Consider the following 26,939-nt stretch of genomic DNA (forward strand, 5'->3'; position numbering starts at 1 on the left):
CACGCACCGCGCACAGGGAAAGCTAAGATTGTAAATGTTTTCCAACCCGTATTTGACTCGAAAATGGTTGTGTTATCGAGCAACTTATTAGGTATAGTCTCGTTGTTACTATGAGCAACGCGCGCACAACAACACAATCTTACCGGGCGCTTTTCAAAAGTCGTTTGAGTAGCATAAAGTAGATTCGAATCAGCGCTGCGTTGGACACGGTATTTCTTAGGTTGGTACAAAAGAAAAAAAACTAGAACTCTATACGCCAACGAATCTATTTATGACCGTCTGGAAATTCGATCTTATGCCTTTTTGAATATGAAATTTAATACACGCTAGTTCAGTTACACGAAATTTACTTAAACGGCCAATCAATATAAAAGTAGGGCTTCCGGACAACTATACCGCGAAGCAATTTCTAACAAATCGTTAAATGAACTTTACTGGCTGTTGCAAAACGTATTGCCTGCGAACAGTCTGTAGAGTAGGTAGGTATATATGTATATGTCTTATTGCAACCATTAAACGTGGTGTCGTCGGTATTAGAATATTATAATAGAGTGCGTACACCTGACTGGAAATTTCTGTTATTTTCCAGTATATTTTGTAAAACAAACAACCAATAAGTGTTTTTTTTTCTCCAGTGATCAAGATTCACAACACTGGTTATTGGGATTTTTGTCCGAGTTGTTCATGCGTATCTTGTCGAAAATTGACTTGAGAATTGTACAGTGGTGACAATTATACAGATATTGTATTGAAAATCATTTTTATTTACGTTCCGATTAACCATAACGGCTCCAATGCTTTGTCTCGGATAAACGGAATACGGGAATGTATAGAAGAAAAGAAAAAATAATTTTTTTGTTCGCGCAAGTGGAACGACCTCTGAAGACTGTAATTTTTCATTTTACGCTCTGTATACATCACATTCGACCGACCGGTCCCTTCGAATAGTTAATTCGCATTTCAGCCGAACGACCGAAGATTATTTTACATCACCGATTCCAATAGCAGATATAATTAATTTTAATTAGTTTATATCATACTGTACATTGGTTTGGTGGACCAAAAACCAACGCCTAACGGACACGGTGTTTATAAGTCAGTCGTGATGTCCCTGAAATCGCTTGTTGTTCAGTGGCAATAATAATATATTGGGATCTCGGCATTTCTGACTCGTGTGCGTAACCGTTATTTTTGAACGTATACTCGATGTGTGGAATTCAAATCGGTTAAAAGTACAGTATTATTATGTACTTAACTGTGGGCGTGCCGCGTGAGGAGGTCACGTTTTCTTGCTCCAAGCGTTCTACTACTGGTTGCCACTACAATATATTTTATTAACTTGTCACGATATCCTTATACGATGACAAGTCGAGTAATGAAAACAATATGATCTGCGCTTATTTACTGCGCTTTTGTTTAAACCGTTTGTACGGTCCCAAGTCAGTGTTTCTAGACTTTTTTAACTTTGAATTTATGTTCCTAGAATACTTCGAATGGCTGTTTGGTATTAGTTGATTTTTCCGCTGAGCTAGTAATATGTTGGTTTTGTATTGATTCGCCATGAAACTAATCATTTTTGTTCTTGCTGGCGCCTAGAAATCGGTGAAATCTCAAATCATTTTGCGCTATGGGCCTTCATAAAAAAATGTTCTGTCTTGTGTTTGTTTTTAAAATATTACACACGGTATTTATCACATTCGAGCGCAACGTCGCGTCGGGTGATAATAGGTTTCACAGTCCGTTTGACAACGCCAATATTGTTATCACTCCTCGCATATAATATAATATTATAATAATATTGTATTACTAAACGATGTTGGGAATAGTTTTTTGTTCTTAGTATCTGCAAAATTATTAGTTCCTATTAACTTAACCTTTTGTTCGTTTTTTATATCTTCATAATTGCCACAACTATTATATTCCTCTCGCACATAATGATTCGCACGTGCTTGGCGATTCCGATTTTATCACTCATTATTCACGGTGTATTTAAAAATTGGTTGCATTTAAAAATCGATAAGGGTATCGCAGACTTGACGATATCGAGCTGGCCAGGTGGAGGTGCCACGTAGTGTATTTTTTTACTTTAGCAACTCAAATAAAAAAATGATGTGGCTGTCTTCACTCTTATCTGGCGCAGATGATGCGTAAAACAAATACACAACTACACATCGGTGGTGGTGCGTTTGGTCGCTGTAGTATTGGGTCGAACATCATTAGTACCGATAAAGGTCGCAGTGTCGCAGCCTTCCCTCGCGAATGACGTCTGTTGTGTATATGAATAGGTATGTTTCTTATTGCTGTGTAAACATATTTATGCATAATATTCCTCTCTCTCTCTCTCTCTCTCTCTCCCACACTCCCTCTTATGCCTTATACCATAATATTATGTTGTTACTGACCGGCACACGATAAAATTCATATTTATATTATTGATTTCAATCTTTACCGACAGTCGTGTTGTGTTTTCGAAAAGAGCACATGCAAAGTTTCCTAGAAACGCGCGAAATTGTAAAACCTGACATGCATACTGCGCGATATTGTTTCCTAAAAATCATAGCATTAGTAACTTGCCCGTAGTTCCTATTACAGAACGCAATAAAAGTGAATTCACGTTTCAATATATTATTTCTTTTTCGCGCGGGAATTCAAATTTACAATCCATATATAGCATATATATGAATGTCGAACATTATCGCTTATCGTTTTGTTGTGACTACAACGGAATAACAATTTTTTATGATAAATAAAACAAAATGTATTATTGCACAACTAGTTTAATTTAATTCCAAACAATCGCTACGACTCGATTGTCGATGTTCGTGCATTGTCTACTTTTTGTGCACTCCATTTGATGGTCCTATACCAGTTTCCGCGTTATTACGTTAGGTAGAACTTTTACAATATAATTATTATTCATTCGTGACCGGACACGAACGTATTATTTGAAACACATAATGTAAAATTGTTACACATTATTATATACAGCCTAAAATTTGTAATAATATATCATTAGTCATTACTCATTTGTTAAAAATGCCATACACCACCTGGATTATATAAAAAAAAAAGTCAACTATATGTCTGTATTGTGTACCTACATTAAAACTATTGCGAACACCGAGTTTTTGGTTTATATAAGTATTGTGGCCTGATACTTGTCCATAAAATATTAATATGCTTCGCACTGACGTCTCATGAAATTTTTCTTTACACATAAATTATTTATGTATGGTATTTTTAAGTTAAGAAATTCATGTTTATCAAGTAATTTTAAAAGTTTATTGCGGTTAAATTGTTTTACTGCTCTTTTTATAGGTATACATTATTTTACGGCAATTTAAAAGAATGATAACATTCCTATCTTACGTTTCTATCTTGTTTTATTGAATATTATTCTCAACTGAATGTAATTAATACTCTTTAGTAGACAGAACATTATAATTTTTGTGTATTTGTATTTCTGAATAAATAAAACAGATAAAACAGTTTTTTATTAAATTTAGTTATCAATAATTACCTAAGTAAAAATAATGAGTTTAGTTATATTCGTTTTTTAAACATAATAATTATTTTATTTTAACTCTATTAGGTTCAGTCTTAAAAATATGTTTTATTGATTAGAAATATGATGATAAAAAGCGCTACTTTTCATGCACTTTAAAAAATGGTTTTATAATAAAGAATTGTCATAGAAAGTAAAACTAATGATGCGTCAGCTTAAAAAAATCTGTCAATTGAATAATTAAATACATCCGGCGCGTGAATGAATAGTAAACGTCTTTTGTTTTGTGATTTCCTTGTACAATGGATAATTACTAATTTACTATTAATGATACAGATGTATAAATTAAGATTTAAGATGTTTGAGTATCGATATTCCCCAACAGACTATCGAGAAACTATAAAGTGGTACATAATGTAGAAGTACAATACATCTAAGTGAGTATCAAGTAAGTGAGTAGCATCAAACTTTTTTTTTAAGTAATTAATTTTTAAATAAAGTGATTTAATTCAACGAGATTTACATTTTTAAAAGTAAATCCTCAAAATAAATAACTTTATTTAAATTAATTGAAAAATGACTGCTTTTTTTATTTTATTGTTGATTAAAAGTTTTACCTAAGATATGATATTCGGATTATATTTATGCATATATTTACAAATAAAAAATGTAGTCTATTAATTTATTTTTCTTGAATCTATATTCCATTTTTCTTTTGACATCTAGTGCGTCACGAAAGAAATTATTTTAGCGTGGGTTTACGGTTGGACGACTTGAATCAGCCAAACTGATGGTTATAAAATGTCGTTGGCAGCTTGTATTAAATTCGCGCCAGTACACCTCTCACTCATTTATTTAACACATTTTAAAACAATAAATATTATTAGTATTAATCTTATCAAATATTTTTGTATCCACTCGCCATTTAAAATAGTCATGAGGATTTTTTTTAAATAAAAAACAATACATTTCTAATATTTAGTTGGTTATAGTTTTTAAGTGATTTTTTTAATAGTTTTTCGCGTTAGGTTGTATTTACCTTGAACTCTATTGTTGTGTTTTATGAGCATGTTAAGAAGGTCTAGAAAAGGAAATGATAAGGTCAAACCGTCATTTGTGTTAGCTATTTAAGAATTAAGCGCGTGGCACTTGTCAAAATATACTGTGGACATTTTTTTATTCTATTGGATCGCTATGGCAAAGTTCTTTTTCATTAAATGAGTTGCCATTATGACGTGCGCGGTACGAGTAATTAACATTTTTAAATTATTATAAAATCCATAATGGTAGTATTATTGTGTTAATTAGAGTTGTCGTTTAGAAAACATGTTTGACTTACGCCGAGAGAAGGAGGTGCGTTGTATAAAAGTCTGTTACAATTGAAGTCTGGAGGAACGCAGCCATTTAAAACGCACTGTAATTATACAATGCAATTTATAGTATAATGTGTACTATATGACCTGTTCAACATAAACACGAGAAATGCGTTATTATTATTTACTCGTGATTCATTATGTGCCACGTTATCGGCCGTAAAACGATGAACGTCTGAACTACTAAAAAATCTGTGCGTATCATTTTTTTTTACCGTTATTTGTTAGTGAACATCATCATCGAGGATCCGGACTTGGAGATGACAGCAGGCGGTGGGATAATAAAACTGGTTGGCGTAGTCGTTTTATTGGAAATCTAATTATTTGTTCGCCCGTTTAAACAATTAGTAGGTTGTCGGGTTGATGTATATAAAGTGAAGTTTGTCAAGTTGTTATTATTATGTGTAAGTGTACAAGAAAATTAATATTAGCTCAGTTTATTCGCGGGGCTCTGAAAAATGATAAAATAGTATTTTCATAATGACGTCACAAGCGTTTTTAATACGGGTTCTAGACTTCATGTTATTTTAAAAGTTTATATGAGTATTAATCAAGGGCGCTTACAGAAACGTTTAAACTTCTGTTTTAAGCAAACATTTGTGTTTATTATAAAATGTTATAAATATGTTTCTTTCAAGGTTCTCTATCCGAAAACAACTATCTATCTAAATATCTCTTTGACGTAAAATGTTTGAGTATTATTTTTATAATTAATATAACATGATTTCTGACCGGCGTCGTGGCCAAAATGGTTACCGCGGCAGTGTTTCTACACACTAGCATGGTTCGAATCTCGGTCGCTGGCCGTTTCTCTCGGAACAACCGTCTGGAGAGAGAAATGGTCACCCAATTGGTTCGGAAGGCAACGGGAACCACCGCACCTAAACCACTTCCCCAGGATGGCAACTCTTGTCTCTAGTAGAGCAAGAGTTGTTCAAACCAATCAACAGGTCGTAGACTAAAAAAAAAAAAGATTCATGATCGAAAACCTAACATCCCCGCGTCCCTTTCGTCCAGTATTTTCCGTATTAATCAGTGATAAATTCGCGAGAGTAGGATAATTTTTTCATGGAACTAAAAGGTCTAATCGATTATCCTTTTGTTGTAAAACAGATAAACTGATGATATGGATAAATATTTAAAGTTCCACAACGAAACCATTCTGTATGGCGCCAGGCGCTACATATATTGTTTGTGTTCGTCACTGACAATTCTACATATATAAACTCTTTGCACGACCAACATATTAACCGTATAGTAAAATCAATTAAAAAATTGAGAAGTTTCGTTTAGGTATTATTAGACTTATTGTTTTGTGGTCGACTTGTACGCTGACGACGGTTAGCAACAGCGGTTAATGAAGCCCTCATCTGTCATAAAATATTAACCGATAATGTCTATTTATGGGTCATTGCTATCAAAGTAGGTAGGTAGGTGTATTGTCGATCGATGACTGCCCTAATACATGCGGATACTGCGAAAATGTATATTTCAATGAGGACGTTAGTCGACATCCCATGGCAAGACTAATTAATGTAAATGAGGGGAAAGTAATTAAACGGCAAACGTCATCGTTCCAATAGTGTTGGTTACTGTCAGTGGGATACACTCTTAAAATGTATACTCGTTGATTAAAATAGGTCGAGTGAAACATAGTGGTTGGTTAGTATTTGATGGGTTGCGCTGGGATATAATGAGCATTGCATCGCAAGTCTTCGAAAATAAAGATTAACTAGATTAAGTAAACTTTGCTTATGTGAGGCGAGTGCGAGACGTGTGATTTAAGCTGTAATCTCGATCAATTATTCAGAGGAAAAAAGGCTGAATTTTTGTAAGCTCAGAATTAATTTTGTCTACGTCTACGTTATAAAATGTAAGTCCTCGGTTTAAAAGCAAATTTGTAACTTAAATTAGCCGTCGAGATCAGTTAAAGTAAAAATGAAAACATGTATTCTAATAATCGGTTTTATGCATGCCTCATTATTGCGAGGACGGTGTTTTTAGTGACAGTTTTTTCAGTACATGTCCCGTCATTGCTGAAGGTGTAATTTTTATCTAGTATAAATCCAGTTAGATCCAGTTAGCTTTACAGCTACACAACTTTTTTTATTTGAAGACTAATAATTCTAGTTATTAGATGTACAACATAACTAGTTCTTTTTATTTTATAACAGGTTTATTAGCTATTCCGATGTATTTACAAGTTTAACACTTCATATAAATATTTTTCGACTATATTATTTATTATATCCAATTCAGCTTTATTGTAGTGGTCTTCAATGGTTTCAGGGTACACTCGATATAAATATTAAGTTTCCATCTTGCACGTTCGTTTCTTTATCATTACGGTATTTTATCCTTTAAATTTAGTACTCGAGTGTACTACAAACCCTATTGTTTAATGAAGATGTTCCTTTCGATTTCGAGTCGAATATTCTCGAATTTCAAAATTATGTGATGATGTCACTCCTTAAATTCTTTACTTTCTTCGGCCTTCTACACAACATCCTTGTTCTTTTGTTTTAAACGTTAACATCGATTTCGTGAACGTTCGGCTCTTCATTTTTGTATGACTGTTTAACACGTAACATTGCAATTTGCACTTAAACATCAAGAGTAAGTAGGCATATAAATATTATTAATTTACCCGGGACCATTTAATAGGTTATTTTTGTGGTAGTATACATCATCGAACCATTTTCAAAATGACGTTTGGTTTTTACGGATGACGCACATAAAATACACTATATGGATTCTGATCGACTTTCCAATAGAACAAATACGACGGTGAAAAAATACTGTCGAGAGAAGCGATGTGGTCAAATGGCGCTTTTCAAGCGTAAAGATAAGTTGAAGTAGTTATATTTCTTTTTGTTGGCAGCGGGTTTTTACGGCCAGACGACGGTATAACTGTTTCAATGTGAACAAACATAGCGTCCTCTCTTAACTAATGTAACAATTAACAGATAAAGAGCTCATCAGCCAAAGATAGGAAATCAACCAACCACATAAATGTTACAAAATATCAATTTCCTCCTTTACTCCTGCTCTTCCATAATTTTCTCTCATAAAAATAACCAAACAATCTCAATATTAATAATGTCTCTTACAGTACACTTGGTTTGTTTTTTGTGTTGTTGGAAAGTGTTCAAGCAAAGAGTGTAATATTTCATACTTATGAAAGCACACACGCGATGGACAAAAATTGAGGGGGGCTATAGTATTGATTGGGCTTTGGGCTAAATTATTGTAAAATATATATTATTCAGATAATTACGGTTATATGACCCACAATAATAGTTGAATAAGTTTGTTTGAATTATTTAATATATATATATATATATACACCAGTTACACACATGCAGAATAATAATAAATTTATAAAAAATACAATAAACAAGTATTTTGCACTTTATCGTTACATAATATAAACCATAAAAAGTCAAGTGCATTACTCTTCAAGTGTGTGCCGTTCAAGTGTGAGAGTTTGATTTTACAACTTCTAAACTGCATTATTTAATTAAGAGAACGTCATACCCTTTAAAAATAATCATAACGTGTTTATGGAAAAGTGTGTAGATCAAAACGAAATTGTCATAGAAAACACATTTTGATATTGTTAAAAAGAGAAGAACTTCACCTAGGTTCGCTCGTCAGTTTCTTTTAGAAACTTAAATTTTACCTTAAATACCAGCACTTAATAAAGTAAAAAAATTTCAGAATTAAAATATAAATTGTGAATGTTGGTATAAAAAAAAACCAACGAGATAAACCTAGATAAAATCCTCATTATTTTAAATTAGTAAACACAAATGTCTACTATTATTATGTAGTCGATAATAGAGAATATGCGTAGCTCTTTTTGTTTAGATACATTTTTTTTAATTGCTGTTAAAGAAATAGTGTTGTCTGAAAAATATTGAACTACCAAAAAAGATTCCTAATTTTTTAACTAATAGTTACACATCACAATTTAACCTTTAAGTTAAGATTTTGTAAAAAAAATGCCTATACTTTACTTCTTAAAAATAGGCGAAGTGGCGTCCTCATAAGTAAAAATGTGAAATTGACGTCAGTCTTTACCACAGTCCATAGTCCAGTAAAAAAAAAAAGCGGATCAAGAAAATACATTAAAAACTAATATAATTTCTTCTCCTTACAGCTAACTGCTTTTTATTTTCAAATACGAATCTGTTCACTTAAATTATTATATGCAGACAAGAACGATAAAAAATATCTAATAAAATAACTGATCAATAACCAGTTCTTGGTAGTTATTTTTATAAGCATTTTACGTTTTTTAATGTTTTTAACAGATACTCGGTTAGTATACAAACCGGACATTTTATTTGTAAAATACAATTTAATTATTAACCCAGTCTTGATATTCATTTCTCCTATTAATTATTAAAAGTTAAATTATAAATACAATTTTTTTTATTTTAAGTTTATGACGCAATCTTACTTTTAATGTCAAATTTGTTACTTTATTATTAAAAAACATTATTTTTGTTATATTCCGTTTAAGTTAAAATTTAAACATTAAAAACCTACAGATGCGTAACTATGAAATGTACAATAAATAATTAAATTGTAATACATGTACAGTATCTAATCTATTGAGTATAGAGGTATTGTTGTTAGAAATCACTTGAATGGTTAAAGCATTGAATCTGAAAACTATTAAATGGTTGAAATTAGAAATACCAAATGGAACCGACTTTACCTTTTTTCGTTTGAAGTCTTTTATCTTATATTTCTCTTAATGGGGCTCTTTTTTTCAACAAAATCTACCAATATGGTATGATTTTTTATGTTGTACACGAGTAAACCATTATATACATTTTCTTTTTTTTTCGGAAAGTAAATATTAATATCGTCTGCCAACTATGTGTTGACAACCGTGGAGTTTCCGCATTCATAAAACCGTACAGTGCGTGTTCGCCGCTCACTTCTCGACTGCACAACTGCAGCGTTGCTCTGCCTGTGGTCGTGTTACGGTTATTATTACCATTTTTTTTTATCATTGTTACTGGTGCCACCGCCTGTTATATCTGCTGGCTACGCATGAAGTTTGGGTCTCGTTCGAAGTGTCGTTGACCCCAAAGACGGCGGAGGAGTCACCTGCGGCAGCTGTTATAGTAGGTAAACCACCGCCAGCGTCTTATTGTTTCCATAAACGTCACAATAAGCATTTTCATGTGACAAACACTTATAGCTCCTGAGTTTCAATCCGGATATAAAATTACTTATAAGTTAGCCATTAGGTCGATGGCCATCAATTCTTCATTTGAATGCATTGGGAGCAATAATATATTTTATTGTCACGATTTTTGACAAATGGTGACTATATTGCCCTGCTATAACTGTTGAGTCATATGATTGAAAAAAGTTCACTGATAACAGATGTATTTTTGTCACTATCTTTAATAAGTGTCAAGTACTCAACCAAAGTTTTTGGTCCAACGGTGTTTTTTAAAAAAAATTGTCGTTTTGAAAGGGAAAGGGTGCTTATTGATTCCAATAAAAAGATTCTACTTTCTAAAGGTTTAACGTCCACTTTTAATAAGTTCGATCATGGACATCTATAACAAAAAAACTTTGTAAACTAAAACTTACAATATAATATACAAGACAATGCATCGCATCGAATCGAAACACAACTCCAAAGTACAATTTCATTTAGACGGCATCCATTATTATTATTATTATTTTTTTTATGTAAACGGAAACACGCGGTCATTCCCTTACTGCGTTATTGTTGTTTGAATTGAATCGATTTGTTTATGTGATACACACGACATGACGTTTTACGTTTTCGACATACAATGTAATGTGTTAAAATATTATGTAAACAGGATACGCAAAAGTTTTAGCACAATACAAAGTAAAGCCAATGTATGGTCGGTCAGTGGCGTATTTACGTGGGGGGGATATGGGGGTTATATCCCCCCGGGGCCCTATCAGTACACAAAAATATAACAGTCACACCTGATAAAGTACTCGATATTCTTTCACTGTCCTCAAAAAAATTAGACTTTGTTTTGTAGTTTAGAATCCAAATTTTTGTTTACATGCAACATGTATATAATAATAGGAATGTTTATATTGAATAGGTTTGGCTGTTAAAATCTATATCTCTCCCCCCCCCCCCGTGAAAAAATCCTAGATACGCTACTGTGGTTGGTACTCGGTTATACCATAATATAATAGTATGTACATCGCAAGACATAGAAACACATGGTTTAGATTACTATATTGTAGGAAATCATTTTGAAACGTAATAGGTATTATTTTTCTTCTATATTTTTTGGCACTGAGAGAGCTATATTATTTTTTTTCCTCGGACAGTACACTCATGTTTCATTATCAGGACAAATTCATTCGTAGAAGAAAAAATTACTGTTCGACTAATATGAATCATTGTAGGATATTCCGATGACTTATACTATTATCTTGACGTCGGTGTTTCGAGGATCCCCGTGCCATAGTAGGTTTGTGGTTGAATACGGTATCTCATGACAATAATTGTGTTTATGTAGAGGAGGGGACGCCTCGTTGTCGCTGTCAACGGATCGCTTTGCTGATACCACCATCGCTGGTTTAGAAATGAATAGGAATAATTTTCCAATTTCGTTATTTTTCCGTTTGTTATTATAACTTTTTTTTCGTCACGTTAACCAATTAAATATTAATAATTGATTGCTGATAGGTCACAGACAATTGTATAGCAGACAAAAAGGCACTATAACACTAATAATTATTGTGGTGTACAAAACATGATCGTGTAGATCTGTTTTTGAATGTTCGAGCCTTTCTAGTCCCCTAATAATATTATCAATTATTAATTATTATATAAATATTTTTATTATACGTTAGAGTATCATAAGAACACACGTAGTTATAATAATATTTAACTTTTCAATGGTCCCATTGAATTTTTATTTTATCACACAAAAAAAAACCATTATAAATGGTAGGAATTGGGATGATAAATAACACTTATTATTAATATAGTTATTTTATTATATTCGGGATGGAAAATTATACCAATTTTACTATAATGTTCAATAATGACTAAAACAATCTCTAGAAATAAACATTAAACATGTAGACTATTGAAAAAATTCTAAAGTTTTTGTAATTTTAACTTTTGTGCTTTACGATTATACCCTAATTGCATAATTAAACTTCTAAACTGGGAAAATGTATTTTGAATAGTAAGTTTTATAAATCTAGGCTGACTTTTATAACTTGTTAGATTATCTAACATAATATTTTGACAATTAGTTTTTCACATTTAATTGTTTCTACATTGAATTAATTTAAAAAATGATTTATTTTTTTAGTTTTCTATTCTACTTATATTTCGCTCTTTGTTCAGCGATGGGTATCGGATACTTCCCAGAAACTTGAGGATATAATGTATTAAGACGAGAAAAAAGCAGCCGCTTTTCTCGTCTGTCGTTCATTTTAATCGGCTTTATCATATTTATATGTATGTGTGCGTATTTAAATTATACATCTGTATTAATAATGCATGGTTTTATTATTTTGCAGGCGTGTTGGAGATGAGCGCCGCGACTGAAAACGGTATCCGGTTAAGCGGGCACACCTTAGACAAAGCGACCAAGGCTAAAGTCACGCTTGAAAATTATTATAGTAACTTGATAGCCCAACACATCGAACGCAAGCAAAGGTAACCTTGTTTGATGAAAGTACAAATTTATACGTTACAAATAAATTACTACTAAAAAAATTATTCAAGTGAAAGTGAAAAATAATTTTATCCAGACACTAAGATTTATAAATATTAATTATATTAATAATTAAGTTACAACCAGAAACGTTGAAATCCATTATATTGGCAGTATGGATTTAAAACTTATCCAGTATAAATGTTAGGTACACAACAAGTATGATTGACGTCCAGTCTAACTGCAAGCACCATTAGATCTTCGAGGCTAAGCATTTTTGACGTAACTGGTTAATAGTACAATTTATACTATCAACAAAATATATTTTTCTTATTGATAAAGGATAATCATGATTTCCGACGCACAATATTTACAATTATTATAAATTTTTAATAACATTAAAATTACCTAAAAATCGGCTTTAGTGATAAAGAACCTTGATTGAAAATCATGTTTACGAAATTATGTCAAAAATACAATAATACTTACTTCATCGATGAAAAAGAGTGACTACTTTGACATTTTAATGATGTATTTTACTTATTAGATATTCATTTGATCATCGCTTTGTGAAACAACCAATTCGTAGAAACGTTTAATATTTAAATAAAAACGAATTATGCTATGTATTATAAGTTGATTTTTCGTTAGAAAAATCATAGATTATTAATGAAAGAAACAACTTTTGTCAAATAATATACTTTTCTATAAAGGTAGTCAATTCAGTGCTAGTAGTAGTCTGTACAAGATATGGCGTGTATGATAAATATAGTTTGAATAAAAAAAAAACCCTTACATTATACAAGACCATAACAATACACTGTTCTCGGTGCGAAATTTTTAAACTCGTCCTTAAGCTCCGTCACAGTGGAAAGAGTATGAGTTTTGCAACTTTGAATTTCCCTTATAATTATAATCAACATAAGTATAATTTAATTGTTTATAGATGATATAAAGAAGCCATATTATTAAATAATGAAAACAGCAGAAAGCCGCTTGTATTTTTTTAATATGAAATGAAAATAAAATTTTTCATAATAATTTTATTAAAATTAAAAAAAAAAATTGCATTATTAAAATATTCAATCGTTTGTTTGGATAAACAAAACGTATACCACACAATTCAGACGATAAAATAATAATGATATCACATAATTATCCCCATGACCCAGAAAGCAATTACATAGTACTATTATATTCATTCTTTGGGTAGCTGTCATCTGTTGGACGGTAGTTCAGACATTTTTGCCGTTTTCCACCTTTTCTTGTTTCTGCTACTCCTCCATAATTGTTTATTTAAGCATCCTCGGTTAGTCTTTAGAAAAACATAGAAATGCACTATACGTACATTACCGATTCAGTTTGCCAGAGATAACATTTCATAGGCCGGCGAATCGACGCGGTGGTGATTTATATTGAAGGAGTAAAGGCCGTGGACTGGTGCAATTTCGATAGATTCGTTTTCTTTGTCAAAACTTCCTGCGTCAATCCGTCCGATATCGTTAACGTTGCATTTTAATTTTTAATGAACCCTTCTCCGAGCTTAGCGAAATCCGCGGGCGACACGTAACGCGTAGGCCGTTGAAAAATTAATTTCACATTTTCTGAGTACACATTTCCCGCTTAATTGGTATTCACGTGTGCGTGTCTTGTGTAAGAGGGCTTTCCGTATACGGTTTCCGCAGATCAAGCGTCACTGCTGCATACGCACATAATACATAGAGTTAACGTTAAATTGAGTTTTCCAAGACGGCTGTTTGTGGACAAATTCGTTTTATGTTGTTTTTCCATTTCAATCGACCCACGACTATATATATATATATGTATATATATTTTTTCTGTACGCACTTTTTTTTATTTCGCTGTCACGTTCCTTCAACGTTACTTACATTTTTCTCTCGAGTTTCTACTTGGAAAACATACCGGTCTCTTCCGTACGTTACGATATCAGAAATACTGAAACGTGCAATACAAATATAATAAGCGTGACCGACCGACTTCATTTGTGTTCCGAGTAAAAATACATTTCAGACTCCTCAAAAATAATCACGTTCGCGGTTCCTGAATAATTATTGAAACATCAATGTATCGAACGTTTTATACCTTTGGTACTTAGTTACCGCCGGTGTGTTATCGATTGCAACAATATAGTGTATGTCCACTAGATATGTCCACTATAGTATATAGCGCTGTTCTTCTGTATACTCCTCGTAACAATAACTGAGACACTAATATCCGGCGTTTAGGAACCGTTTTCAGAAAAGAAAAACTTTTTGGCTGGAAACGACGAGCGGGGGAGGGTGGGATTTTATGGTTTTTATTTGTTGTAAGCATCAGAAGGGACGTACCGCGCGACCACCTGTTTTCAATGGTCAAAACAAATTCCCTTCAATGGCAGCCGCGTCGGATATCAAACCGCAATGTCCATCGCATTTATAATTGTATTTTTCTGCGGCTGTAAGGATGTCGAACGAATATTTGATCAATACGTATACATCTAATGTAGACGGTTTTCGCTCTTAGGTTGTAAACGTTACTGACATTTGGTCCGTTGAATAATGATCACTGACCTATTTAGAAAAATAAAATGTACCTACAACTCAATTCTGAATTCTAACGCGCCACTCTTACTATACTTATGCTAGCCTACCATATTTAATGGGTTACATAATTATTTCAATCGTTTTATAAATATTATCAATTTGGATGTTGTAAAAATGTCTCTTATCTAAATGATGATCGATGACGTTCAAACTATTCTTAGAGTCGTTAGAGAAAAATGTCCTGTTAACAGTTTGGCAGATTATCAGAACATAAAACTGAAATAATACCTAAGCACAATCCTGTAAAATTCAGGCGTATATGGTCTTCCCAAATCTATTAAATTACAACTTCAAATAACATGAAAAATAAAGACTCGGGCTGTGTATCGTATTTCATAGCTTTTACAACTTTAAATATGTTTTTCCTGGGTTGTATATAAATATGTATGATATGTGCGATTTACACGTTGCCAATAATAAGCTGTGTTCGTAATAAGGATTTCTTAGTGTCGTAAATATATTTCGGCAGATTGCCAAATCCCTTCGCGGATTTCGCCTGTGTCATTTTTATTTTCGGAATAATTGACGTCCATTCATTTGAGCTATTTAGGAATTACCAGTGTCAATTTTAATATTATTCAACGAACTTCAAATGTCAGATGATGATGGTCGAGAAATAATTTATGTAAAATATTCTACTTGAAAATATAATCCAAACTTCACGGTTGACTTAAACGACCGACAGTGACGACTTTCAAATAAAATTAATAATTATTGTTTAATGGTAATCCATTCAATATAAATACAATATGTTTACGGCAATAATTTTATTTTGTGAGTTGTGACATTGTAATTTTGAAACTTTAAAGATAAAAATTTGATAGTTTACTCTTGTTCATTTTGTACCGTAAAATGAATTCAATATTTAATCTAAATTCATTGTATTACTATCTAACATATAATTTATATACTTTAAATTCTGACAGCCGTGTCACTAGCATTGGATGAGGTCAGGTCATGACTACTACTTTGATTAGATTTTCCCGCTATGCCAAACATAGTTTTTAAACAATACATACTGTAATGTAGTTTGGTTTGCTATCAATCACTCAAAAAGTATTATTGACGAAGTGGTGCCTATATAAGAATCGTGTCCTAAATAAAACATTAATATCATGTAATAACTTTGGCTCATTGTACGTTTAGATTCATTCTAGCAGGTTTTATTTATTTATATCTTATATTTAGTAAGTATTTTTGTGTGTATTTACAGGTTGGCTAAGCTAGAGGAAACCTTGAAAGATGAAAATCTTTCTGAACAACAAAAACAAGAAAAACGCCAACAACATGCCCAAAAAGAATCTGAGTTTCTCAGGTTAAAACGATCAAGGCTTGGAGTAGAAGATTTCGAACCCTTAAAAGTCATTGGCCGTGGTGCTTTCGGAGAGGTTTGTAATATTATGTGTATAATGCAAAATGTGTAAATTGCAAAGAAGCTTAGAATTGTGTTTAGTCCTTCATACATAACACCCACCCCCTTAACATATTTTAGCTTAAACACTTGAATTATTAAACAGTTAAAATTATTTATTTTCATTAAAACTAAGAAATATAGTCAATCTGTCAATTGACATAGTGTTAGCCTGAAAAAAACCATTTAAATTAATTTTATTATGTTACAATAGTTTGTGCTTAAAATAAATTATTTATGGAAAGCTGAAAGGACCGGCTTACAAAATATAATAATATTAAAAGTATAATGTCACAAGTAAAGTTGTTTTTATTTTTTATCATCTAAATTTTAACTTTTTTCGACGCGTTTTATTAGTCTAGTCCGTTCTTAAATCTAACATTCTACAATGCTAATTTATTAATAAATTAAACATACCTAGTAACGAATAGAGGTATGTAGTAAACTGCAGTTGATGTTTATAGATTGGTACAGTCCCAAAATGGGGAATTTGTCTGTCGTTATTTCTGTCGGTATTATAACATTAAATTCTAATGTTAAATTTAAGCATACTTTTAGTTTTAGGGCTACGCATTAACGGCTGTACCTGTTGTTGGTTATCGATTTCTTTTTGGCCTTTTCATGGGTTTTAGAAGCTAGTAAAAGTAAATATTTGTAGTTGGTACAAATAAAGTGGGTGGACGTGTGCCAAAGTGGAGGAGACGTGACAACATTTTTAAGAATTGTCAAACCTGTATGAAAACATAAGAAAATCGACTATGCATGACGTGATAATTTGTAATAGTTATTTCATGGGCTTGCATAATACATTTTAAAGTTTTAAATTTAAGTTAATTATAGTTTTACTAATTAGTAATTATCTTATCAAAGTACATTTTGTTGAAAGCTTGTATACATTAGCTTAAGCATTTATGGCTGTTTGCACCAACTATACATACATTTTATGTAGAGTTTAACCGATAGTTTCAGTATTTGTTAAACTACCCTAGAACTTAAGTATAGTTGTTGCAAACGGTCATTAGTGTTGCTATTATTTTAAATAAATCGGTATCAATACAAATTCTTTTTGTTTTAATTTAATATGTACTTTTTGGGCTTCAAGGTCGACACAACAATCGATAGTTAATATTCTAAAGAGCCTACTTTTTTTTTTTAAACTTTTTTATTACCTGATCGTAGTGTATTGATTTACAAACGTTTTACGTTTTGTATTTATTGGCCTTGCGACTGTGATAAAATTAGGCGTAAATAGACTCTTGGAATTGTCATCAATCCAAGTCGTATTTTATAAGATTTAAATTGATAAAAAGTTTTGAATTCCTCATCATCACTTCTGTGGTTTAACTTATCGGCTTTAAGCTGTTATTAATGCCAACATTTTAGAATAGTTTAAAAAAAAATGTTTACAAAAACGATTTTACAATGAAAACAAATAATAAGAAGTAGTGGCACATCAAACCACAGAATAAATGATAAGGAATTAAAATAATTTTTCAGAATTAAAATCTGGTGAAATGGGAACTAAGATTGTTGGAAATAAAAACCTGTTTACAAATTTTACGAGTAGTTTTATATTTACAAACTACTTACTACTAGTGAAAACAAAATAAATTTCGAAACCGATTTAATTGTTTGCTGCATAAATAATTGATTACATTTTAGTGTTTTAAGTCGTTGGTTAACTTTTTTAACTATTGTTTTTAGGTAAGACTAGTCCAGAAAAAAGACACTGGTCATATATACGCTATGAAGATCCTTCGTAAGGCGGACATGCTTGAAAAGGAACAAGTAGCCCACGTTCGTGCGGAAAGAGATGTACTTGTCGAAGCAGATCATCAGTGGGTCGTTAAAATGTACTACAGTTTTCAGGTAACCACTTCTAGACCTTTTTCTTAATCTCATGTGTCTGTGTTTATTTTTGAATAATTACCCTCGACTTGTTTAATAAACTACAGGAATGATAAAAAATTTAAAAAAAATGTCTTACTATCGTAGTCATACAACATAAACAAAGGACTTTTTTAATGTACACATACAAATACTCGACTTGTTTAATAAACTACAGGAATGATAAAAAATTTAAAAAAAATGTCTTACTATCGTAGTCATACAACATAAACAAAGGACTTTTTTATGTACACATACAAATACTCGACTTGAATTACATGTATGTATGTTTTTTCTGCTTTAGGATCCAATAAACCTTTACCTTATAATGGAGTTCCTGCCGGGTGGTGACATGATGACACTGCTCATGAAAAAGGACACTTTAAGCGAAGAGTGTACACAGTTTTACATTGCTGAAACGGCTTTGGCCATCGACTCTATTCACAAGCTCGGATTCATACACAGGTAATACAGATAGTTTTTTTTTTAAAGTTTAAACATATATTGACTCCCCGGTATTAAAAAAGTTTTATGAACCAAACCTTAACTAAATAGGACCCTGCCGTATTTATATAAGGTATTCAATGCCAAACTGTGTCCTATTTTTGACTTCAGCATCTCAGATTTGTTCGAAAATCATTTACCTTAGATATTCATTAACAAATGTTGTGAATACTTATTCAGTTGTGTATACATTTTTGAAAAATTGAGTAACAATAAAAACAAAAGCGTTCAACAAATGTTTGTTTTATTTTGCAATAGTTTTTTTTTAAATTTAAGATTGTTTTCTTTACTGGGTATATAACAATACATTTTCACCAATATTGTTTAATGTTATTGTGGTAAACACATAAATCTATTTAATTATTTTTTATTTAAAGCTCTAAATAAGTGTTTTTCTCAAAAAGCATAATAGTTTAATTACTCCATTGCATTTTGTTCATACAGGGATATCAAACCGGACAATCTTCTGTTGGACGCTAGAGGTCATATAAAATTATCTGACTTTGGACTTTGTACGGGTCTCAAAAAATCACACCGAACAGATTTCTACAGGGACCTCAGTCAAGCCAAACCCTCAGACTTCAGTAAGTGTAATGATGTCAAAGAGCCGGTCATCTGACATACTTAAATTAGGTTTTTTCTGTTCCACAGCTTCGAATCCAATGGACAGCAAAAGGCGAGCAGAGAGCTGGAAAAGAAATCGCCGAGCGCTAGCCTACAGTACAGTCGGTACGCCTGATTATATCGCACCCGAAGTCTTTTTACAAACCGGGTATGGTCCAGCGTGTGATTGGTGGAGTGTTGGTGTTATTATGTACGAAATGCTAATAGGTCAGTATACAAATCATAATATATATATATACTTAATGGTAGAATCAAAACTAACAAGTTCCACTGGAACATGTGAGAGTTTTCATACTGAACTATTTTAACCCGAATAATTTTTAAAATATTTATATTTATTAGATTTTAAGAGAAACCATTAAGATTTAAATTTTGAATAATCTTAAGATATTCAAAAAAAAAAAAACATTTTTTTATTTTGTGAACGTAGCAACAATTTTTTTGTTTTATCTGATTTTTTACCTTCTGGTATCAAAACTCACATGTTCCATGTAAATTATTACCATCAAACTCACATCTTCCAAATTTCATTCTAAAAAAAAAAAAAAAATGGTTCATTGACTCAACTTGTATATTTTGATGGTAAATTTTTCCGGTCCAAACTACTTCAAAATAATGTAGTATAGATTTTTCTTATTGTTTAGAACAATCCTCTTCCAATTTTTTTGCATTTTCTGAAAAAAATATTGTCTATGGTTTTTTGATTTTTTTATGTTATGATTTTAGCCTACTCAATTTTATTATCATGTTTTATTATTAAATAACCTTGATGCAATTGATTACAATTAATTTAAAATTATTGACATAATTATGCGATACTTGTGTAGTTATATAATATTCTAAATTCCAGTATTAAAATTGAACTTTGTTGTAACAGGTTATCCGCCGTTCTGTAGTGAAAATCCTCAGGAAACGTACAGGAAAGTTATGAACTGGCGAGAGACGCTAAATTTCCCCGCCGAAGTACCTATCAGCGAAGAGGCACGTGATGCAATTACTAGGTTCTGTTGCGAATCCGATCGGCGGCTAGGCAATAGTGGCCGAGGTATTGACGAGCTGCGTTCGACAATAAGTTTTTTCAGAGGAGTTGACTGGGAACACATTAGAGAGCGACCAGCAGCCATTCCGGTGCAAGTAAAATCTATTGATGATACCTCTAACTTTGACGATTTCCCTGATGTCAAACTCGAAATACGTAAGTGTTTTACAAAATTAGAAAGTTACTATGGCTTTTCATTTATATTGAGTCAGTAATTATAATAACTGGGTGGTTTTTTTTTCCAGCATCTGCTCCTCTTCCACAAGACGGTGAAGTGATTTACAAAGACTGGGTGTTTATCAACTATACATTTAAACGGTTCGAGGGACTCACACAGCGAGGCATAGCGACCAAAAAGTGATTTGAAAAGTTCTAAATAGTGCTAATGTGATATTTTTATCTAACCCTCTCCCGCTCTTTTCTCTTCTCATCGACCACCACCAACCCATTACGATCACTTTACTAGTTAGCATCATTCAGGCTATGATCTCAATGTTGGAAAAGTCTATTATATTCATCAGAAGTGCTAATACTGAATATTTAAGAAGATCGCCAAATATTTTTGACAAATATGACCTACATCTAACACGATAATATCATTAGAATATATTTTGCCACTACCGTCATTAGACTTAAAAGAAACTTAATAATATATATTGTTTTAAAAACAAATAATTTTTGTGCACACTAAAGATATCTCTTAGGCTTCGTCTAGTCATTTCTTCTTCATTTTTTTACTTCATCAATTTAAAGTTAAAAATGTAAACAATTGACACAACAATTTTTAAAAAAAAATTTATCATTACTTATCAATTAATATAATAATAGTAAGTTATTTATGAGCTTAATGCTGTAATAAAAACCCTGAGCACCGAAGAATATGTATTTGTATTATACATATAGCTATGTGCAGTATCTGCCAGTACATTGTCATGGCATGATATTGTAATATTCTATGCAATGATGCAAACTGGTTAACATAATCATTACCTTCTTATAAATGTTCCAAATATTGATTTTTTTCTTTTATAGTTATCAGTTTAGAATTTAAGCAAATAAACATTTTTTTTTTTTAAATAACACATTAGTATGTTCCTATATAACTAGGTAGTGGTATCTAATGAATTTAATGTCGGACAATAAAGCCGAAAAGCGATTGACTTTGAGAACAGGTTAGGTTTAAGATTTGTTTTGATTATAATATTTGTCTTTTAATAGGTATACATTTCATTTGTTTATCATGTGTAGAAGTTAGATTTAACAGTTGTGATATTCGCAAAGTTGATTATTGTTTGTTTGTAATTTTTTATTATTATTTTTTTTTATTATTACTATTATTATTATTATTATTATTATATTACATTCACTGCTCAATTGGTTAATTGTCTGTTGAAGGTTCGCATCTTTTTTTATCGATATTGAATTTTAATTGCATTAATTTTATTTAAATAAATTTATGTGTTTTACGGTTTTAAGTTTCAGTTTTTACAGTGTGTGTGTATATATTTTTTGTAACTTGTTTTTTCCTCTTAAAAAAAAGAAATGTTATTTGTTTTTTTGCATATTTGTAAATAGCAAACACAATTATAGTTATTAAAAAAACAAACCGCTATCGTTAACATAATTAAAAGCGGACTGAAATTATTTACTTTTGAGCAGTGGATTTTTACCTTTGATTCTCTTAATGTTAAATTTAGTTACGAGTTATAAATTGTGTTTAATATATATATATATATATATTTATGTATAGGTGTGTATGTGTATAAACAATAATATTTTATGTATTTGAATAGTACAAAACTTAGAAGTACTGTTGTGGCCTTAGACTACTACTAATCGGCTAATATTATTTGAAAGAACCCAAACAGATATATATATATATATATTTACTCTCATATATGAAGGACACAGGGAAAAAGTAGTAGTCACATTATGAAAATTTTTGAGTATAGCAAAAACAAAGTTCGTGAATTCCTCTCCATCTTACCTAAGAACAAAAAAATCACATTAAATGCTATTCTAATAACAAATATATTTATTTAAACAATCTATTGACATAAATACAAAAAATTAATGGCATATATTGAAAAAAACTATTTGAAAAAAAAATTTCATAATGTGACTACTACTGTTTTTCCCCTGAGCCTTTCATATATATATGTATAATATGTACTGTTGTTATGTGACCTTATCAGCTGTCTCTTATTGTGTAAGTGTTGGTGTTTATATCAATTGCTTGTAAACATATAAATAAAAGAAACTTTTCTTGTTACTATACACAATTTGTTTTAAATTATAATTTTATTTAATCATTTCTCTTGACATATATATGTCTGTACTAAAAATTAAATTTCGAAATTGGTAGAAGAACCGACAAGTCAGCGTGTGAAGAGTTTGTAAGTAGAATAGAAATACACAGCAGTCTACACTCTTAAAGTTGTTGATTAAAAATGGTCATTTGTAGAAACCCGAGACTTGGACAGAGAGAATGTGGGGTTTAACTGACACTGTGCAGGAAACCAAGCAAAAAAACACATAAAAGGTTTCCAATTTGAATAATTTTAATGTAATACTTTTGAACAGAAAATTGAATAATACGAGTTTTTCACTTGCTGCTTTACTATTTACGAAATTGTGGATGGATAGTTGGAAGTACGGCCGCTATTCTTTTCTTGCCATTGTACCTTCAATTAGAACTACAAAAATATTAAATTTAAAATAAAATAAATTTATATTTATTTGAAATTAATAAGATTTTGTTTGTGTATAGCTCTTTTAGTACTTTTAAACCCAGATGAAATAACCAGGAATTATGTTATACATAGTTATGTTAACATTCACGATGACAAATAATATGTGTACAATAAATCATGACTATTAGATGGTAATTTTTTCTTATTACAACTTATAGATACATCAAGTCAAATCGATTTGTTGATTTAAAAGCTCTAACATGTAATGTTTTTACGCTTTTAATTGTTGAGTAACTGTGTAAAGACTTTTATTTAGTATGGGGAATTTATGTGAACTAATAACTTAATGTACTAAATACTAGGTAATTTTCATGTAAAACCTTCTCGGATGGCATTGTCATAGATAATAGGAAACGTAGAATGGAGTTGATTTCTTCGATATCTGACAACAGTTGAACAATTCGGAAATATATTTTAACAATAAATATTTTAATTTTACACAAGTTGTATGTTTTTGTTATTACAGCAATATTATGAAATTTAATAATTAAAATATAACTTAATTCGATAATCATTAAGTAAGCACAAGCACTTGTATGTGATCAAAATCAACATATGGCATGTGACACATCATTTTGGATTAGAAAATTGTATTCTCAATTCAGTGGTGTCCTTAGAATTATTTTAAATTAAATGATATGTCGCATGCCATATGTTGGTTTTAGTGACATGCCGGCCACCCTGTGGACGCGTGTGTGGCCAGATACCAAAAAATCATGTTACATATCAATTTAACAAGATTTTTTTCCCTGATTTCAAATCTGCAAATATTTTTTTTGTTAGACCATTTTTGAATGAGATACGAATTCTATTTTAAATAATTTTAAAATTTAACAAAAATGAATACCATTTATTGTACCCATAGAGAATCCTAAATGTCTCATTTGAAGCTGGGTAGAACATTCCATGACATCCTGTATATATATATATATATTGTATTTTATTTATTTTGAATATAATCTATTACTTAATTCCGTTAGAACTTAATACTGATTTCTGGACCTACTTACGTTCTAATACATTATGGAGTTGCAAACCTACATTATACCTACTTTTAAGGAGGACTAGTCCCGTTCAAGAAATAAAATGTAAAGACCGTTAACTATTGTCTGTAAAACAAAAACCTAAAACCTAACCTAACCCAAAAACACTAATATATTATATAAATATAAATTGTATTATACAATGTTTTGTAAAACAGTTCATTGATTTACAAGGTATTGTGAGCAACAACTTGTTTTCCATATTCCCTCCAACTTGGGACATTTTTTTTTAATTTGATTTCTGTTTTATGATAATCAGAGTAAACAATATAAACGTCACGCATATGTGATCGATGTATTTATAAGTCATCCATCATATTATTACGATTAGATATTTAGATTTATTCATTAATCATAATATACTGTATGTACCTATCACGTCGATCTGACAAGATACATTTTATATGTTAATCGGTCAAACAATTAAGTACACTCAATGTTCGGACTTCAGTTGTCTATTCGAATAATTACTAGTACTAAGAAATGTAATCATTACTTTTGATAAGTATCTATGGAGTTAGTTGATGCAAGAAAACAACACGGATTTCAATGTTGTCTGGATACTTAAATCCTGATTCATTATCTGAATAAATTAAAATATAATACTGATAATATTTTTGTTTAAATTCGAATCCCTAAAAACTATTAGTTATATATCGAAAAATTGATTAAAATTGGGTGAACTATTAACTATAAAAGTATAAAAAAAAGTTTAATATCTTCTGAGATATTGACTGGGTCATAGTTAACCAATCACCCTGTAATTTTCAAAACAATAATTCGTAGTCATTAAAAGAAGGTATGAATTATTTGGAAAAGAAAACTAAATTCAATCGTAATAGTTTATAATTTCTAGCTAAAAGTACCTATTCAATATTTCCGTTATTTGATTAACAAGCCAGATGGTTTATGATTTGGCGTAGAAACCTCTTAATGTTTATTTATGGTATGCCACTTGAATTAAAAATTGTATTTTGAAATCTACGAACGGTATAGTAGGTATTAAAAATCAATATAAAGGCAAAAATGATGTATAATATTTCGTTTTATTTTCTGTTAGGTTGGTTGGGTTAGGTTAGGTTAGTTGCCATTATTACTAATGCCAGACAATATCATATCAACCATATAATGCAATTATTTTTTCAGATACTTGTTGACTATTTATTGACTCTCACATAGCAACAACCTAGAAATTTAGTACGGTACCTATAAGTATAATTTTCCTTTTTTTTGGTTTTTCCTTCAACAAAAACAATTTGACTACCTACAGATTTGAGAAAATTGTTTATTTTATAGCCCTACTCTAGATCTACCGCCGGTCTAAATTAAATTGTAATAACAATACATTCTGGGCTACTCATCAAAGCTAAAATAGAAAAGTTAAAAAAATAGCCAAGTTTATGCTTTGAATAACACGGACGTGTGGCGTTCTCTTAAAGATGAATTAAATCATTATAGTGGCTTATAAAATAACACCCCAAAAATATGTGAACTATTAGGTGCTTATCATAAAAATATATTTAGAGTCTACTAGAAAAAAAGCATATTGTATTTTGTATATTAAGTCCTTATAAGAAATTTGTTGAATATAAGTAGCCTACTACCTTAAAAAATGTCAAATTTATATTAAAATAAAAAAATGCCTTATTACTTTATAAGACAAAAATTTTAATTGGGTAAAGCTATATTTTATAATATATAATACCTACTTATTTCTCAAGTGCGCATATTTGTGAAGTCTACTGCACGTTTTAATTGCTCTACTGCACAACTGAAAAAATTAAATAACCTAATAATAACCACATTAGATACATAGGTATTTGTTTTCTTTATAAAATTACTCATATCGAATAGTTTTTATAATATTCAGCTTCACATCGAACAGTTTATTTGGAAATAATTTTAATACTTTCAGTTAAAATAATTTCTAAAGACTTGTGAACTCTTCGACCTCATTATGATTTGTTAGTGAGGACATACATACACATAGTGTCCTGACCCCACTGCGTTGGCATTTTTTTTTATATAAAACGGTGTTTTTTTAAATTATCTTATTTTTATGTACCTACAGGCTACAATTCTACAATTTCAAGTACTCAATTCTACACGACCTCACAATCCGATTTACGAAGGTATTTCTTTTTTCATCTACATCTCTAGTAGTATCTCTCATAATACTAAATCCCTCTATGCTGTATATTTTTACAACGGTTTTAACTTTTCAATTTCACTTCCCTGTTTCTCTTTAACTAGTTCAAACTGCTTGGGCTTAGCCATAGGTATGCCATATGAGTGATATGATACGACCAGACAAGATACGAATTTGAGAGTGTTAAAGTCTATTATACATTGACGTCAATTGTAAAAGCAATCGACCGCGGTGTGCATTTTCTGTAGGTACTGTTGCCGCATACAGCTACTTATACATTACAGCTTACACGTTTGCTGTTAATTAGGCAATTGAACGTACTCGCTGTTTAATAGGTTCACCGTGATGTCG

At 31.0% G+C, this 26,939-nt stretch overlaps 1 protein-coding gene across 6 annotated transcripts in view; it reads left to right on the top strand.

The window, feature by feature from the left end:
* The window catches only part of LOC126835132 (serine/threonine-protein kinase tricornered), a 71,863-nt gene extending 48,991 nt beyond the window's left edge, over positions 1-22,872 (top strand). For 5 of the 6 annotated variants that reach the window (XM_050567424.1, XM_050567422.1, XM_050567421.1 and 2 more), the window contains 8 exons: positions 12,439-12,577; positions 16,392-16,566; positions 18,294-18,458; positions 18,781-18,941; positions 19,425-19,564; positions 19,614-19,811; positions 20,482-20,799; positions 20,889-22,872. In XM_050567424.1, coding sequence (XP_050423381.1) covers positions 12,450-12,577; positions 16,392-16,566; positions 18,294-18,458; positions 18,781-18,941; positions 19,425-19,564; positions 19,614-19,811; positions 20,482-20,799; positions 20,889-21,004 — 1,401 coding nt within the window. In that variant the 5' untranslated portion in view covers positions 12,439-12,449 and the 3' untranslated portion in view covers positions 21,005-22,872. The remainder of the gene's footprint in view (positions 1-12,438; positions 12,578-16,391; positions 16,567-18,293; positions 18,459-18,780; positions 18,942-19,424; positions 19,565-19,613; positions 19,812-20,481; positions 20,800-20,888) is intronic. The other variant, XM_050567420.1, reaches the window with a different exon arrangement.
* The last annotated feature ends 4,067 nt before the right edge of the window (positions 22,873-26,939 follow it).

This window comes from Adelges cooleyi, unplaced genomic scaffold (genome assembly GCF_023614345.1).
Source record: "Adelges cooleyi isolate 19-005CV unplaced genomic scaffold, UGA_ACOO_1.1 ACOO_flye_CR_arks_rails_tigmint_CR_PRNA_23, whole genome shotgun sequence".
NCBI lineage: Eukaryota > Metazoa > Arthropoda > Insecta > Hemiptera > Adelgidae > Adelges > Adelges cooleyi.